The following is a 14,230-nucleotide window of genomic DNA, read 5'->3' on the forward strand; positions in this document are numbered from 1 at the left end:
ATTAAATACAATTCTTTTTTGCTGGGAACAAGGTTTCTAAAATTCTCCAAAAAGAGCACTGACTACATCAAAAATGTGATATGAAAAAAATCTTTATTATATAAATAAAGATATGCAAACCCTGACGATTGGTACACTTAGGGTGAGTGGCTTCAGTTTGAGATCATGCATACAATGACATCAAAATTATCTCTTAATTATAACCAAAGGAAGTGAGAATAGATTTAAGGCTTGGGGAAGGGCTGTTGAAGGGATAATAGACTTTTGATGTCTGTGTTGTCACAGTAGCACAAGAGTTAATTCCTGTGACTTCTGACCTTTTAGTGTCTTCTAACCAAGTATTGGCATTAATCTACTGCTTATCTGTCACCCACCACATTGTGTAGTCCCAGTCTCTGTTTTCAATTATCAGTCATTAGAGAAGGCACTGAGCAATTTCAGAAGAAAACTCACAAAACCTTTGACCTGTTTTTGTCAGATAACCACAAGTATTCACTGTAGATAAACTATCATTGCTTTATATTCAAGATGTAAAGGAAGGTTCTTTGCCGTATACCGACTTACTGTAACCTTTGTCACCTTCAGGTGGTTAAAAATGGACTGTTTTATTTTACTGATGGAACAGAAGAATTCACAAGGTCATTCAGTGAAATCTGGTGAGATTAGAATGGTTGACCTCTAGCTGCCAGGCAATCTATAAAACCCACAGATTTTTCTACTAAAGAAAACATGGGAACTAAATATTTACCAAGAGGTGATTATCAGACAGCTGTACTTTTATGTTGACTTCTTATAGGCAAACACAAACTTTTCTCAAATATTTGTACACAGTGTGATTGAAATCCATTATTTATATACTAAATATACTCACTCATCTTTAAATAATCATTTCTTATTACACAAAGTGAATTAGTCAGGTATTCTGTATTTACTCTAAACTAATTTTTGAAGTTGAATATTAATATCCAATCCACAGAAGATGAACTTTGTTTTAAATTCCAACTCATAATTTCTTGTATAAAATACTCATGATAAAAACAATAACAAAATATTTTTTGTGCTTTATGATGTATTGTTGTCCTCAGGGGTAAAAATAACTGAGAGACTCTCAGACTCCCTTAAAGAGATGTGTCAGAATCAGTAAATTTGATTAGATTATGGGTAATATCTGAATGTCAAAATATGAGCAACTGTGTTCTTTCTCTACCTTGCACATGTGAAATAGCCAAGCAGGGTATCAAGTAAATACAATTATTTCCTGTCCACTCTTGTAAAAGTCTAGCTCTAGCCTGAAAGATTTTAACTCCACCATAATGAATTAAAAAATATATTAATCCCCTTTATTAATATACCTATATTCCAGATAAACAAAGTGACGTTTTGATGATCAAAATGGCTGTGTTTTTTTAGGACAGGTAGCAATTTTCTATAATTAAACTTTTATCGATCATTTCCCATATAAAAAATCCTGTTTGGAGTTTATGCAGGAATATAAAGATAAGAAACAAAACAAGAAGAAAATGTAAATGTGGATATTTCTCTAAAGTGTCTTACCCATGGGGTGACATAATAATTACAATGCAAGTGGATAGTGATTAATAGGATATCTACTGCTTTTTGAGAACTTGCTGTGTTCCAGGCACTTACATTAAGACTCTCTCAAATATCATTTAACCTTTACAACACACTGGAGTGAGCATTTTATCATCTACCTTCATTTTAAAGATGGATAAATAAAGGCATAGGGATGTTGAATCACTTTCCCTAATATCACACTCTTTACTATGTTAGGTAAATAAGATTGAATTCAAGTTTTTCTTACTTCAAATCCAGCACTCTTAATTATGTCATGTCCATTATCTAAAGAGAGGTACAGAAAAAGTGCTGTGGGGTTCTTAGCGGGAGAAATTAATGTAGACAGAAATTTTCAAAGTGGTGTTTGTGGCATTGGAACTGGAGATTTTTTTTTTTTTAAGATTTTATTTATTTGAGAGAGAGAGAGAGAGAGAGAGAGCACAAGCAGGGGATGGAGCAGACTCCTCACTGAGCAGGGAGCCTAACCCAGTGCTGGATCCCAGGATCCTGGGATCATGACCTGAGCCAAAGGTAGATGCTTAACCAACTGAGCCATCCAGGCACCCTGGAACTGGAGATGTTAAGTAGGGGTAGGATTTGGAGTTCTGAAAATGGGAAAAGCATCTTAGTTAGAGGACAGGGGGAGGAAAACCATCAAATTAGGAAAGGGAGAGGATTATTAAGGAGTCATTAACTCATCCAACTCTCTTTCAAGATCGAGTGTTGACTATATACTTGCCTGTGATATTGATTACAAAAATATAAGTTCATGTCTTTAACTATTAGAATACATAATGCACCAATGGGATCGGAAGAGTGGAAAACATTGATCCATTCCCAGTAAACTCTTAACTATTCCTCAGATTCTACTGCTGACCTCCTAGACTCCATATTGTGCAATGACAATGAACTATTTATTATTCACTACTTTGGCCATAGCCTTCAAATCTCTTTCCATCGATACGAACGCTTTACCTGATAAAATTTTTTTAAGACCAAGCTCAAAATGATCTCCTCCTGCAGCATCCTATATACAATGTGTTGTTCTTTCCTTTTTTATTCTGCCTTATATTACACATATCCCCAGTAGCCTCAACACAGTTGTGTCCCAATGGTACTTTTCCATGTCTTTCTTTCTCATCCTGAGCTCCCATCTCTTTTCTTCTTATATCTCCTTAGCTTTTAGGATTTGGCCCAGAGCAGTTATCCAATAAATATTTTGGGATTGAACAAATGGAAAAGTCATACAGTAGCTATTTTTAGGATGATTATCAAGGTGAGTATATGTGGAAGATGAGAAAAAGAAAAGCAGCCTCTGACAGCCAGGAGATGGACTGAATCCAATAAGGGAGAAGGAAAAAAATTTGAAATATATTAATTTTATCAAATAAAAATTATTTAACTTATTGTTATTATTGTTTAATTTATTATTATGCAATATATCCATGTTCATGCCAATGCCTAATCTGTAAAGCTGTCATCATTATAGTAATCTAAATAACTACTGGGGGCTGAGTGCTGGGCTCATCCAGTCTGAGGGCAAGTAGAACACACATCATCTTCACCCCAGTTCCAAGCTCTCTTTGTAAAAGATTGAATTCTTTGTGTTCCTAAGTTGCTTATATTTGTTAAAGCAAAACAACATTTAGATATTGGACCATTAATTAAATTTTGTAAATTTCAAAATTACGTGTATTTGACATTGATTCAGGAAACCAATTTGTTTAGCCATTTCCTTAAAATATTTAAAGTATTTAACCATCTCACCTTTCTTTTGAGATTTCCTTCTCTATAAAACGGAATTCAGGAAGCATTTATAAGTACAAGTAAGAGCATTTTAACTACAGAACATTTGAAAGCCAATTGAAATTGTTCTTTGAAACAATACATTCAGGAGGACAGTTTTCCCTCCTTCAGGTCAAGCATTACGGTGGTGTTAAGAGGCTCTTAGGGTTTCTGGAATCTGGAGTTTACCACACTCTCTGGAATGGTTATCCATTCAAAGGAGCGTGTGCGTGTGTGCTCACTGATCAATGAATAGGCCTCTATGGGACCAGTTTGTGTTTCTCCCTGGACTAGCCCGTGAGGGATGTCTTGTGAAGTCATACATCTTGGTAGTCGCATGTTATCTGTGCTTTCTTCCCCCTTTTACTTTAAAATGCAATGCGGATAAGTAATAATTCTATGAGTAATCGCTTAATGTTTTTTGCACTCAGCAGCAAACAATGATCTGTACTCTTTCAACAGCGGGCTAGGCTCCTGGGAGAATGCTATCTTTGCCTTGCAGCTACTGATTCTATTTGTGTCTTCCGAGTTATAGCCCGTGTGTGGGAGATTAAGACTGATTGCCCGTGAATGCATCTCCCGAAGACTGCAGATAAATCACTACATAGATAAAACTGCAATCCTCTGTCAATTAATTCTACTCTTCAGATATGTTAGACGTGAAAATCTTTAATCGGACATTTCTATCCAATTTCTATTAATGATAAAGACATTCAGAGAGGTGTCTGGGAAAGAGAGGGACTGCAATCAGTCATTAACTTCTGTTAAGTTATACCTCGGCAATAAAAGTTTCCAGTGACTGTCTTTAAACACGAGAAGCTTAATCTTTGCGAAACACTGGCAATTTAGAGCATTTAGAATGTAGTTTGGGGCTTCTGTTTAACTGTTTCTTTTTACTGTCAGCCCATTAATCATAGAATGTGAATCTTTTGATTCATATTTTACCTCTTGGATGCTTTGATGTTGCCACTTTTTAAAACCAAATAATAATAATTAATAAATTCTCTGGTTCTGTCAGCGTTGGTGAGCTTTTTTTTGCTCCAGGTAGTTCACATAGATACAAATGTTTGAAGTAGACAAAAACGTGTTTCCTAGAAGCAAATATTCACCACCATCATTATGATTGTGTTTTGAGTGGTAAACTGTATAAATTTTGCTGAATTTTTGGTGATTTATTTTCTCTGGGTTTGTATATATATATATATATATGCAGGAAAGCAACTGTTTTTAATTTATGCAGGGTGCACTGTTGGCAACCATCATCTTAGGTAAGTAAACAATCCTATGTTGATGGACTTATTTAACCTTCATGGTGATATTCATTGGCTTACACCTAGCGATCTTCCAAACAAGCATGTATCCTCATTGGTAGTGTGAGAAGTGTGTGCCATACTGTATGTATGGCCATTGGCAAAATACAGCCTATGGACCTTGTTAGATATGTAAGCAGATATGAAAATAGCAGTCTGGGCAGGTCACTGTGTTCTCTTTTTAAATGCAATTTTCATAGGTGAATTGATTGATACAGATGTGTGTTTTAAATCTACTTACGTGTGTTCCCAAACTCTCTTTTCCACTTCACAGCAGAGAAATGGTGTCTGTGGTGTGGGATAAAGGAATGGTCTTCACTAGAGAAAAGTGTCAACCTCCTGACCTCAGTATGTTTTAACATGTGTCATTCTATCCCCTTGACAAATCTGGATCTGCTTTCAATGAGCTAAACCTCCTGCCTTCGTTTTTGTTTTTTTGTTTGTTTTTTTTTTGTCCAGTGATTAAGAGCGTCTTTTCTACCACCCAATAGGAATGTAATTATGATTTTATGGAGTCTTACATATTTTAACTCGGCAATACAGATTTTATTAGAAATGATGATAAAGGTGATTGAGGAATCTCATGGGATTTAGTTGATAGAACATTTAAATTAAAGAGTGAATTGAGAGGCCCAAATATTTAATACAATATGAATTAAAAAAACAAAAATCGTATATATTTCCTGATTATCTTCTTGTTTATTTGTTTATCTTTTAAGCTTTCCAAGCCATTTATAACTGCGGGGGGTTATAGGACACTGTAATATATGGTGAAACAATGCTTAATATGTACCCAAATCATTAGATATAAACACGGCAGGGATATCTCCTATAGTAAGCTTATACTTAAGGGATATAAAACATGTCTATGTTCTTTTTCATCTGTTTTGGGAGGATAGTTTTAGTAGTAGGTCTGGTGGAGAAAAGGTTGGAATATGGAAAGTTCCAGCTGGTCAGTTACAATTATTTTAAAATATGGTTGTAATAAAAGGATGACCTTGCATGCTAATACAGATGTTATATAATATTAATTCAAATTATGAATACAATCACTTGCTTATTCATAAAAATTTCCTTAGATAAGAAATGGCATCAATATTAAATAAGTGAATATAACACAACATTTACTACAATAAAGATTGGAGGGATTGAGTTCTAGAAGAATGAGCAGAGTCCAGAAAGTATGGCATCTTCTCTAGAGTAGGAGCATCATAGAGGAGAATGAAAGCATTGAAAGATCAACTTTGCTGAGTGATAATGAGATAAAACAAAACCACATCTAGGAAAAAAACACAGTGTTATGTTGTTGAGGGCTTGGGGATTGAATTCTTTTTTTTTTTATTTTATTTATTTATTTGACAGAGAGAGAGTGCACACAAGCAGGGGGAACAGCAGAGGGAGAGGGAGAAGCAGGCTCCTCACTGAGCAGGGAGCCCGATGTGGGGCTTGATCCCAGGACCCTGGGATCATGACCTAAGCCGAAGGCAGACACTTAACTGACTGAACCACCCAGGCGCCCTGGGAATTGAATTCTTGACTGTGGAATGAAATTTGTTCTCTCCCAATTATTCATAGTGGGCTTTTGGGCAAGTTATAGAAACTTGGAGACATAAGTGAGGTATGAGGATTAAATGAAGTATGTGCCAAACAAATGAGAGTTAAAGAAATTATCATGCCTTTCCTCAACAGGTAATGCAGCAGGATGATACTTAGTGAAGAGATAGAGTCATACACTCTTCTGTTCAGTATTTATTAGAAGACTTCTTTGAATCAAGCATTGTTTGTGTTAGATGCTAATTAACCATTGTTGATCAAGCCCTTGATTCTCCAGCCTATTCTCCACCTTTTTGCGTACTGCTGAGAAACATTGTAAAAATATACTAGCTATGAACTAGTCTCTTTAAGTACAGAACCGTAGGATGTCATTATGTAGGTGGTATGGACATTGAGCAAAGATTTATAATGAGCTTTAGAAGACAGACATCTGTTACCACCTAGCTGTCATCACCCAATTTCTTATTCTTAAATTAGGGGTATTAATATTTGACACCTCCCTAGCCTTGCTCTTTGAGGTAACTGAGATTACCTTGTGAATATTTGTGAGCATCATTAGGAGTGCAAGGCTATATAAATATAAGTTTTATTCCATTATTCACTCCAACATGTCCCATGGCATTTACTAGTGCAATTATAATTCAAAGCAATAGGATATAAGAATTTGAGTCACAGGACAAATCTGCACTGCAACTTTATTTTGTGTGGTATATTTAATATAAAATTTTATTAAACTCTTTGAAAATTTGCCCCCTTAAGGGGTTAGGTTAAATAGCCTGGATTAGAAAACTGAATTTTATAATAACAGCTGAAATTCTAGCTTTCCACTTTATTATACTAACATCTCACAAGGGATTCCAGAACAGTAGATGACTTTCCATAATATGAATTCAATACTTATTTGCATTATGCAGGTGCATGCTTTAGATTGGATCCTAACAAACTCATGTCTCAGGCCTTATTTTGAGGACTATAGGGTTTTTTTTTTTTTTTTTTGGTCTAAATTTCAAATATAAAATTGATTGTTAATGAAAAATTGCACGATGATTGTTATTTAGAATTTTAAATATTGACTTTCAGAATAGAAAAATATATTTTTGAATGGCTGGTTGGTGCATTTATGATAAAATATGGAACTCCTCAAGCAGAGTCTGCAACAGTGCAACCTAGTCAAACACATGAACATTTCTGCAGCAAAGCAATAAATATTTATATAAAGTGGGATAAATAGAGACTTTTAAGTTGCCTCAAATCAGCTAATTTCCAGTTCTTCTGCCAAATTAACCTGAAGCCAAACATTCAGTTTTCAGAGCTTTTGGGATTTTGGACTTGTGTATCTGAGATTTCAGATTTCATAGCCTGGTGGCCTCAAATGCTTGATTCATATTCTTGGGTATTTATTCTCTCTGCCTCCTCAGTTACTTCATCTTCAATGTGAGGATAATAGTAGAACCTACCTCACTGGTTGTTACAAAGTATAATATGTTAATATTAACACAATGCTTAGAACAGGACTAGAATATAATGAGTGCTATTTAAATCCTGTTTTATAATATCATCTACTTAATTTAGAATCAGAAAAGAACAGGTTTGCAGGGAATTAAGTTCAGTATTCTGTAAACAAAAGTTGTGGCACGTTTTAACATGGCAAGTTTGAAGTCACTTTCATTTATTAGATGTAGGCATTTTCTACCCTTATGCTTTCCCTCTTACATGGCTGAGTCGGGAGAATGGGCAAACAGAGCCACGGGACATGTGTTCATACCAGTCCATGCTATTGCCAGTAGAAGTTTAGACAGAAAAGAAGTTTAAAATTATGGACCAAAATAGCATCCTAAAAATGAGATTACCTTCCTTATTTAGGGAAAAGTTGATGAATGATCTCCCTGGGACTGGACCTTTCTTAGGTCCAAGGACCAAGATAGTAATATTAAAAAAAAAACAAAACAAGTCAGATGAGGTGGTATCACCTTGAGCCAGACAGCTGAAGAGCACCATCCTTGCCAAGCACCACAGGACAAAAATGCCCCTAGGTGTGGTTTATATTTTTCTTTGCTGGCTTAGGTATGGGAGGTAGGGGTGGAGATGAGCTCCTTGTTCTCCTAAACCACCTCCTCCTCCTGGGGAAAATAAGCCCAAGATTGTTTTGAAGGATGAAGGCAAGGAATCATGTACTCCTTTGTCATGAGCTTCTTCATGGACATGGATCTCATCTGGCCATGGAACACAGAGTTCTAGCAGCCTTGGCTTCCACGGTCATTCCTGGATGGGCATGACCCTCTTCTCTCTTCCTTAATCTTAATCCTTCCTCTAGTTTAGGACCCCAAGTTTCAGATATTTATAGCAGTGTTGATATGATTTCAGTGAAGCACTTCAAGATATTTTCATAAACTTTTTCAGCTTGTGAATTCATTTACACAATTTATACATTTTTTTATCTTCTTGCAACACAATTTTAGCAATAGAAACACATTACTGAGAACGTGCACAAGTGTGATTGCAGGCTGTAATTATGAGATACATTGTACACAGTGCTTTGGAGTGAGATTTTTGTGATCCTGTCCTGTAGTATACTAGATAACTGAGATTTTGAGAAAGCTACCAATACTGAGAAACATAACTTCATCAAATGATAGTGCAGGACTAAAAACGAGTCCTTTGAATAGATAATTCCTTAAGAAGGTGTTTGGTGCCCAGTGGATAGAGACTGTATGAAATAATACTCTATTTTACAAAGCCAGGTTATATAATAATATGCCTGACACTTACTGTCCTGAATTCTTCAACATTCCGTAATGTTCCCAAGAGGAAAAGTTCTCTGACTTCATTTAGCAGGAAGGTTGTTGAAGGGGAAAAATATGTTTCCCTCTATTTTGAGTAAGAACAGACAGAGATCTTTGGAAGGCTTTATGCTGCACCATGGGTAAGGAGGTTGTACTAAACAATCTATAAGAAGTAATAAAAGTGTAATTTTTTTAAAAATAAAAGAACATTTTATTTGCTAAAAGGAGAAAAAAATTCTGGGGAAGGCGTTTTAGAAGTAATCTTTCTTGTGAACATAAATTTGTTTTATTTACTTGACCTTTATAATGTCATAAACATAGTCCTTATGTGCCTGCAATTTCTCAGTCCTTCCTATTTTTCTCCCTCAGGTGTGCTAAATCTCATCACTGATTTCACCTGGAACCCTGGGGGTTTCTATAACGTATTCCTAATTCCTGTATGAATCCTTCTGTGTTCTGGTACCTGATACATACTAGTAATCATTTTATAACCTTTGCTTTTTAAAACATTTTTGGATAGCCTTTCTATTTAAGATCCAGGAATTTGTATGAAACCACAGAGGTTATATTGCTTTTGAACTAAATGTTGGTTTGTGGAATTTCCTTCCACTGGAAACATGTATGGGTCTGTTGTTCTAGTGTTTTCTCCGTTTTATAATATCCTACTTGTTTGTCTTCATTTTCAAAGCTGGAGAATTTACCATTAATTTCCATATTTTATAAAGGACTAACTTTTTTCCTTCCTTTTTTTTTTTTTTTCTTCTTCTTCAGTTGAGAGAGACAAGGATTTTTCTCACCAGCGAAGGCATTACAAAGAATTCCGGTTTGATCTGACTCAAATTCCTCATGGAGAAGCAGTGACAGCAGCTGAATTCCGAATATACAAGGACCAGAGCAATAGTCGATTTGAAAATGAAACAATTAAGATTAGCATATATCAGATCATCAAGGAATATGCAAATAGGTAATGACTTTATATCTAACTTACTATGCAAACAAAGGTTAATTGTAGTAAAAGCCATTGATAATCCATGTGATCTATCAAATCATGTTTTCTTTGGATGTAATGACGTTGAGAGCCAGGTATAGACACATTGAAAATAAGAGTAATTGATCTGAAAAATGCCTTCCACATTCCCTAGCTTTTCCGTCCTCCTGACACCAATCTGTATACTAGATGGTTTCATGCTTCCCAGGTCCCTTGTCTCATTTTGTAAATGAGAAAATTTCCATTTTAGTATGCGCATGTAAAATTGATAATTAAAATAATTTAAATAACTTGGTGTTTTGTAAGTTAGAGAAGAGAGCAGCTTTATTTCACCCTGGCATAAATGTAAATTGCTTGTATGTTGTTATGCGTATTTTGATATAAGGCGTTACATTTGCAACAGGTTCTGACCATTGACCTGTATGTCTTCTGTCTGTAAAATGGTTCATTCAAATGGTGCAAAAATGGACAGATAACCTGAAATGCTAAATATATGAAAACTTCAGTTGATAATTACTGCAAATGAACCATCAAATAGAAGAGTTGAAAAGAAGCTTAGTGTAGTTCTCAGGCCTTTCCCCCAGTGAAGAAGTCTCTTGGATAACACCTTTATAGGTGATAAGCCACCTTTGTTGGACAGCTCTGTCTCCAGTAGCTTCCATTCATTAGATCTAGATCTTCCCTTTGGTGAAATGGTATGTCTTTCTTTGATGAGACAGATATTTAAAGACAACCATCTTGTCCCATCCAAGGCTCCTCCCTCTCCTTGTTGAATATTTCTAGTCTCTGATGTTTAGATTTCTCTTGGTCTTCAAGAGTGCCAGAATTCCCAAAAGGGTGCTCAATGGGACAATAGCCCCTCATAATGCTCAATGAAGAAAAAAGAATAAAAAGCTTCTGAGGTCAAATGCATTTGAAAATCCTGCCTGTTAGACCATTCTCTAGGAGATTCACAGTGCACATCAGAATATTAAAGTCTTAAGAAAGCTTTAGAGTAAAGAAACCTAGTCTTCATCAAAATTATTTGACTGTGAAATCTTTTCCTCTGGGTCGTATAACACTTAATACTCATGAAACACTGTTTCAGCCGGATGGACTTTAATAAATGCTGATCTTATTTTTTTTCTTTTTTTTAATTTTTTATTGTTATGTTAATCACCATACATTACATCATTAGTTTGTGATGTAGTGTTCCATGATTCATTGTTTGTGCATAACACCCAGTGCTCCACGCAGAACGTGCCCTCTTTAATACCCATCACCAGGCTAACCCATCCCCCCACCCCCTCCCCTCTAGAACCCTCAGTTTGTTTTTCAGAGTCCATAGTCTCTCATGATTGGTCTCCCCCTCTGATTTCCCCCCCTTCATTCTTCCCCTCCTGCTATCTTCTTCTTCTTTTTTTTTTCTTAATATATATTGCATTATTTGTTTCAGAGGTACAGATCTGTGATTCAACAGTCTTGCACAATTCACAGAGCTCACCATAGCACACACCCTCCCCAATGCCTATCACCCAGCCACCCCACCCCTCCCACCCCCCACCACTCCAGCAACCCTCAGTTTGTTTCCTGAGATTAAGAATTCCTCATATCAGTGAGGTCAGATGATACATGTCTTTCTCTGATGGACTTATTTCACTCAATGCTGATCTTATTTTAAGAGCAGTAATCCAAGGCAGAAAAATCTGTGTTCCTTTCTCAGCTTGAACACTCACTAGCTATTTGTCTATGGGTAGATTTTTGTTTGTTTGTTTAAATCTCAATCCAGTAGTTTCATTTATAAAATAAGTATACTAAGTTTTGGGGGTTTTTTGTTTGTTTGTTTTTGTCAGAGAAAGAGCCTGGCATACTACATTGTATTTTTTAATACTAAATGATGATGGTGTCTTTTAAAATTAAGTGATGAGAGGGTTCGCCTGGGTGGCTCAGTCTGTTGAGCATCTGCCTTCGGGTCCTGGGATGGAGCCCTATGTAGTTGGGTTCTGAGCGGGAAGTCGGCTTCTCCCTCTCCTTCTGCCCCTGCCCCTGCTCGTGCTCTCTCTCTCTCAAATAAATAGATAAAATTAAAAAAAATAAGATTAAGTCATGAGAATTAAAAATTATACTCCAAATATTATTTAATTATATTGCCATAACTAACCAATATTTTAGTTGTAATTTTCTTTTTCTGTTTGTTTCCACTCTTGGACTGTGAGCTCCATTAAAGAAAAGATAGTGTCTTAAATATTTTTTTAATCCTCAGCACTAATTTGCTTGATACAAATTAAAATTTTGAAATTATTATTACCCATGATTGGGATAATACTCTATTAACATATATTAAAATACTTGAATTATCTCCATTTTTGGTCATTCACAATATTTATGCATACAGAATTCATAGTTAGTTATTTCATATCCCAAGTGTTTTTTACAGGAACCACTGGTATGCCAGGTCTCTATCCTCTGGAGTATACTTACTGATTGTTTGACTCTAAATACAGACTTTACATTGATCACAATTTAAAATCCTAACTTTTATTTAACTCTATTGTTTATATGCTCAGGATATTTTTAAATGTTATCCATTGAATTAGCCATCCATTTCACTTTCTTTCACCTCTTTTCTCCAAGTATGTGAATTGCATAATTTAAGACATAATAATCATGATGAAAATAAAGGACTACTAGAAGAGACTCTTGATAATAATTTATAGATTGATTCCTGATGAACTCACGCTGAGTTTTATGAGTAATACATTTGGGAATATTTATGGGTGTTGATGCTTAGCTTATCAGATTTCACAGTTTTGAAAATTTCAATTTCTTCAAACGATGGGACATTTGTTTATCTTGGAGCTTTGCTATTTCTCTAATTATACCTGGTTTGAAAAATACTGCTCTCAGTGTTTCTACAACTATATCTGCATGCTTTTTCAGTACTCTTGAGTATAATTTGGCTAAGTCTTTACTTATTTTAACATGTGTTTAGGTCTATTCTAACATCCAAGATTTCCTAATATCCTTGATATTTTCCCTAAATCTTTGAGAAATGATTTCTAAAATCTTAAGTACTCTCTTGGCTCGCCATTCTAAACCCTAGGATGGTATAGATTGCATAGGTTGTTATCCAATTTACTGAATAGCATTTATAAAAGTTCAATTCAGTAAATTCGATTCCATATTAATTCAGTTCTCTTAAGTTGACATTCTTGAAATCTATCACGTATTGTTGCTGAATCATCCTGTAGGTTTATTCTATCCTTATTATTTTCTGTGGGTTTTGTTTTTGCTAATGTGTTTCGGCTTTTTCCTAGTTATCTTTTTCAATCTCCAAAACATGCAAACTCACGCATGTATACCCTACATTTCAGTTTTATATACTATTGATCAGCTGAGAGAATCTCTGGCAAAATTCTTTCCTTGTCTTTGAAATAGACATTCATTCATTACTAGAGGTTTATTAATCCACAGTGTGAGAAAATGCCCTGTCTTTGTCATACATTCAGGATTCACTTTTTGCACCTCTACTTTTTGTTCCAAAGAAATATAAATATATTTAAGGGATGGATGATATAGAAACAGTACATATGCCTCTTAGAATATTTCAGGTTTCTATGTGGGATTTCAGCCACCATAGACAATAGTGATGTATAGCAATAACAGCATGGACTTTGGAATTTCCCTATGGGGAGATTGCTGTATATCTTAGGATTTCAGTTTACAAATATGAAAAGAATAAAAACAATAATAAGTATTATGGAACAATAACAAGTATTACAAAACAAAAGTATTTCAGATGATTTGGGAAGAACTAGTACTTATCACAGTACAAAGACCATAGTTGATACTTGATAAATACATTGGTCAATATATACACCATATAGCTCAGTAGGAGCAACTATTTTGCTAGGGTTTAGAGGATTGTATGCATAGGGGAACCAAAAGCAGGTGGTTATTATAGTAACAAAAGCTACCATTTACTGATACCTATTTTTATGTAAAGATAAAGTAAGTAATATGATGCCAGGTGCCTTTATTTAATAAAAAAATCACCTGATCTTTGATTCATAACAAAGGAATTGGTACATTTTTAAGTTTAATAATGAAATGAATATCACCCAACTTAACAGCAACACCATGGAAGCTATCTCTGAACTTGTCCCTGAAAGAAAATGTTAAATAAGTAATCAAACTCTTCTTTGAAATACAGTTGAAGAGTGATGGAGATGGGAGACTAGTTATTTATGAATTAT

The 14,230-nt window shown here is 35.1% G+C and overlaps 1 protein-coding gene across 1 annotated transcript in view; it reads left to right on the top strand.

Moving 5' to 3' along the window:
• Nucleotides 1-14,230, top strand: part of BMP5 (bone morphogenetic protein 5) — a 112,414-nt gene that overhangs the window by 46,041 nt on the left and 52,143 nt on the right. Inside the window, 1 exon segment of the mRNA XM_035728572.1 lies at nt 9,779-9,971. Within this exon segment, the coding sequence (XP_035584465.1) occupies nt 9,779-9,971 (193 nt within the window).

Source organism: Zalophus californianus, chromosome 7, assembly GCF_009762305.2.
Source record: "Zalophus californianus isolate mZalCal1 chromosome 7, mZalCal1.pri.v2, whole genome shotgun sequence".
NCBI classification, from domain to species: Eukaryota; Metazoa; Chordata; class Mammalia; order Carnivora; family Otariidae; genus Zalophus; species Zalophus californianus.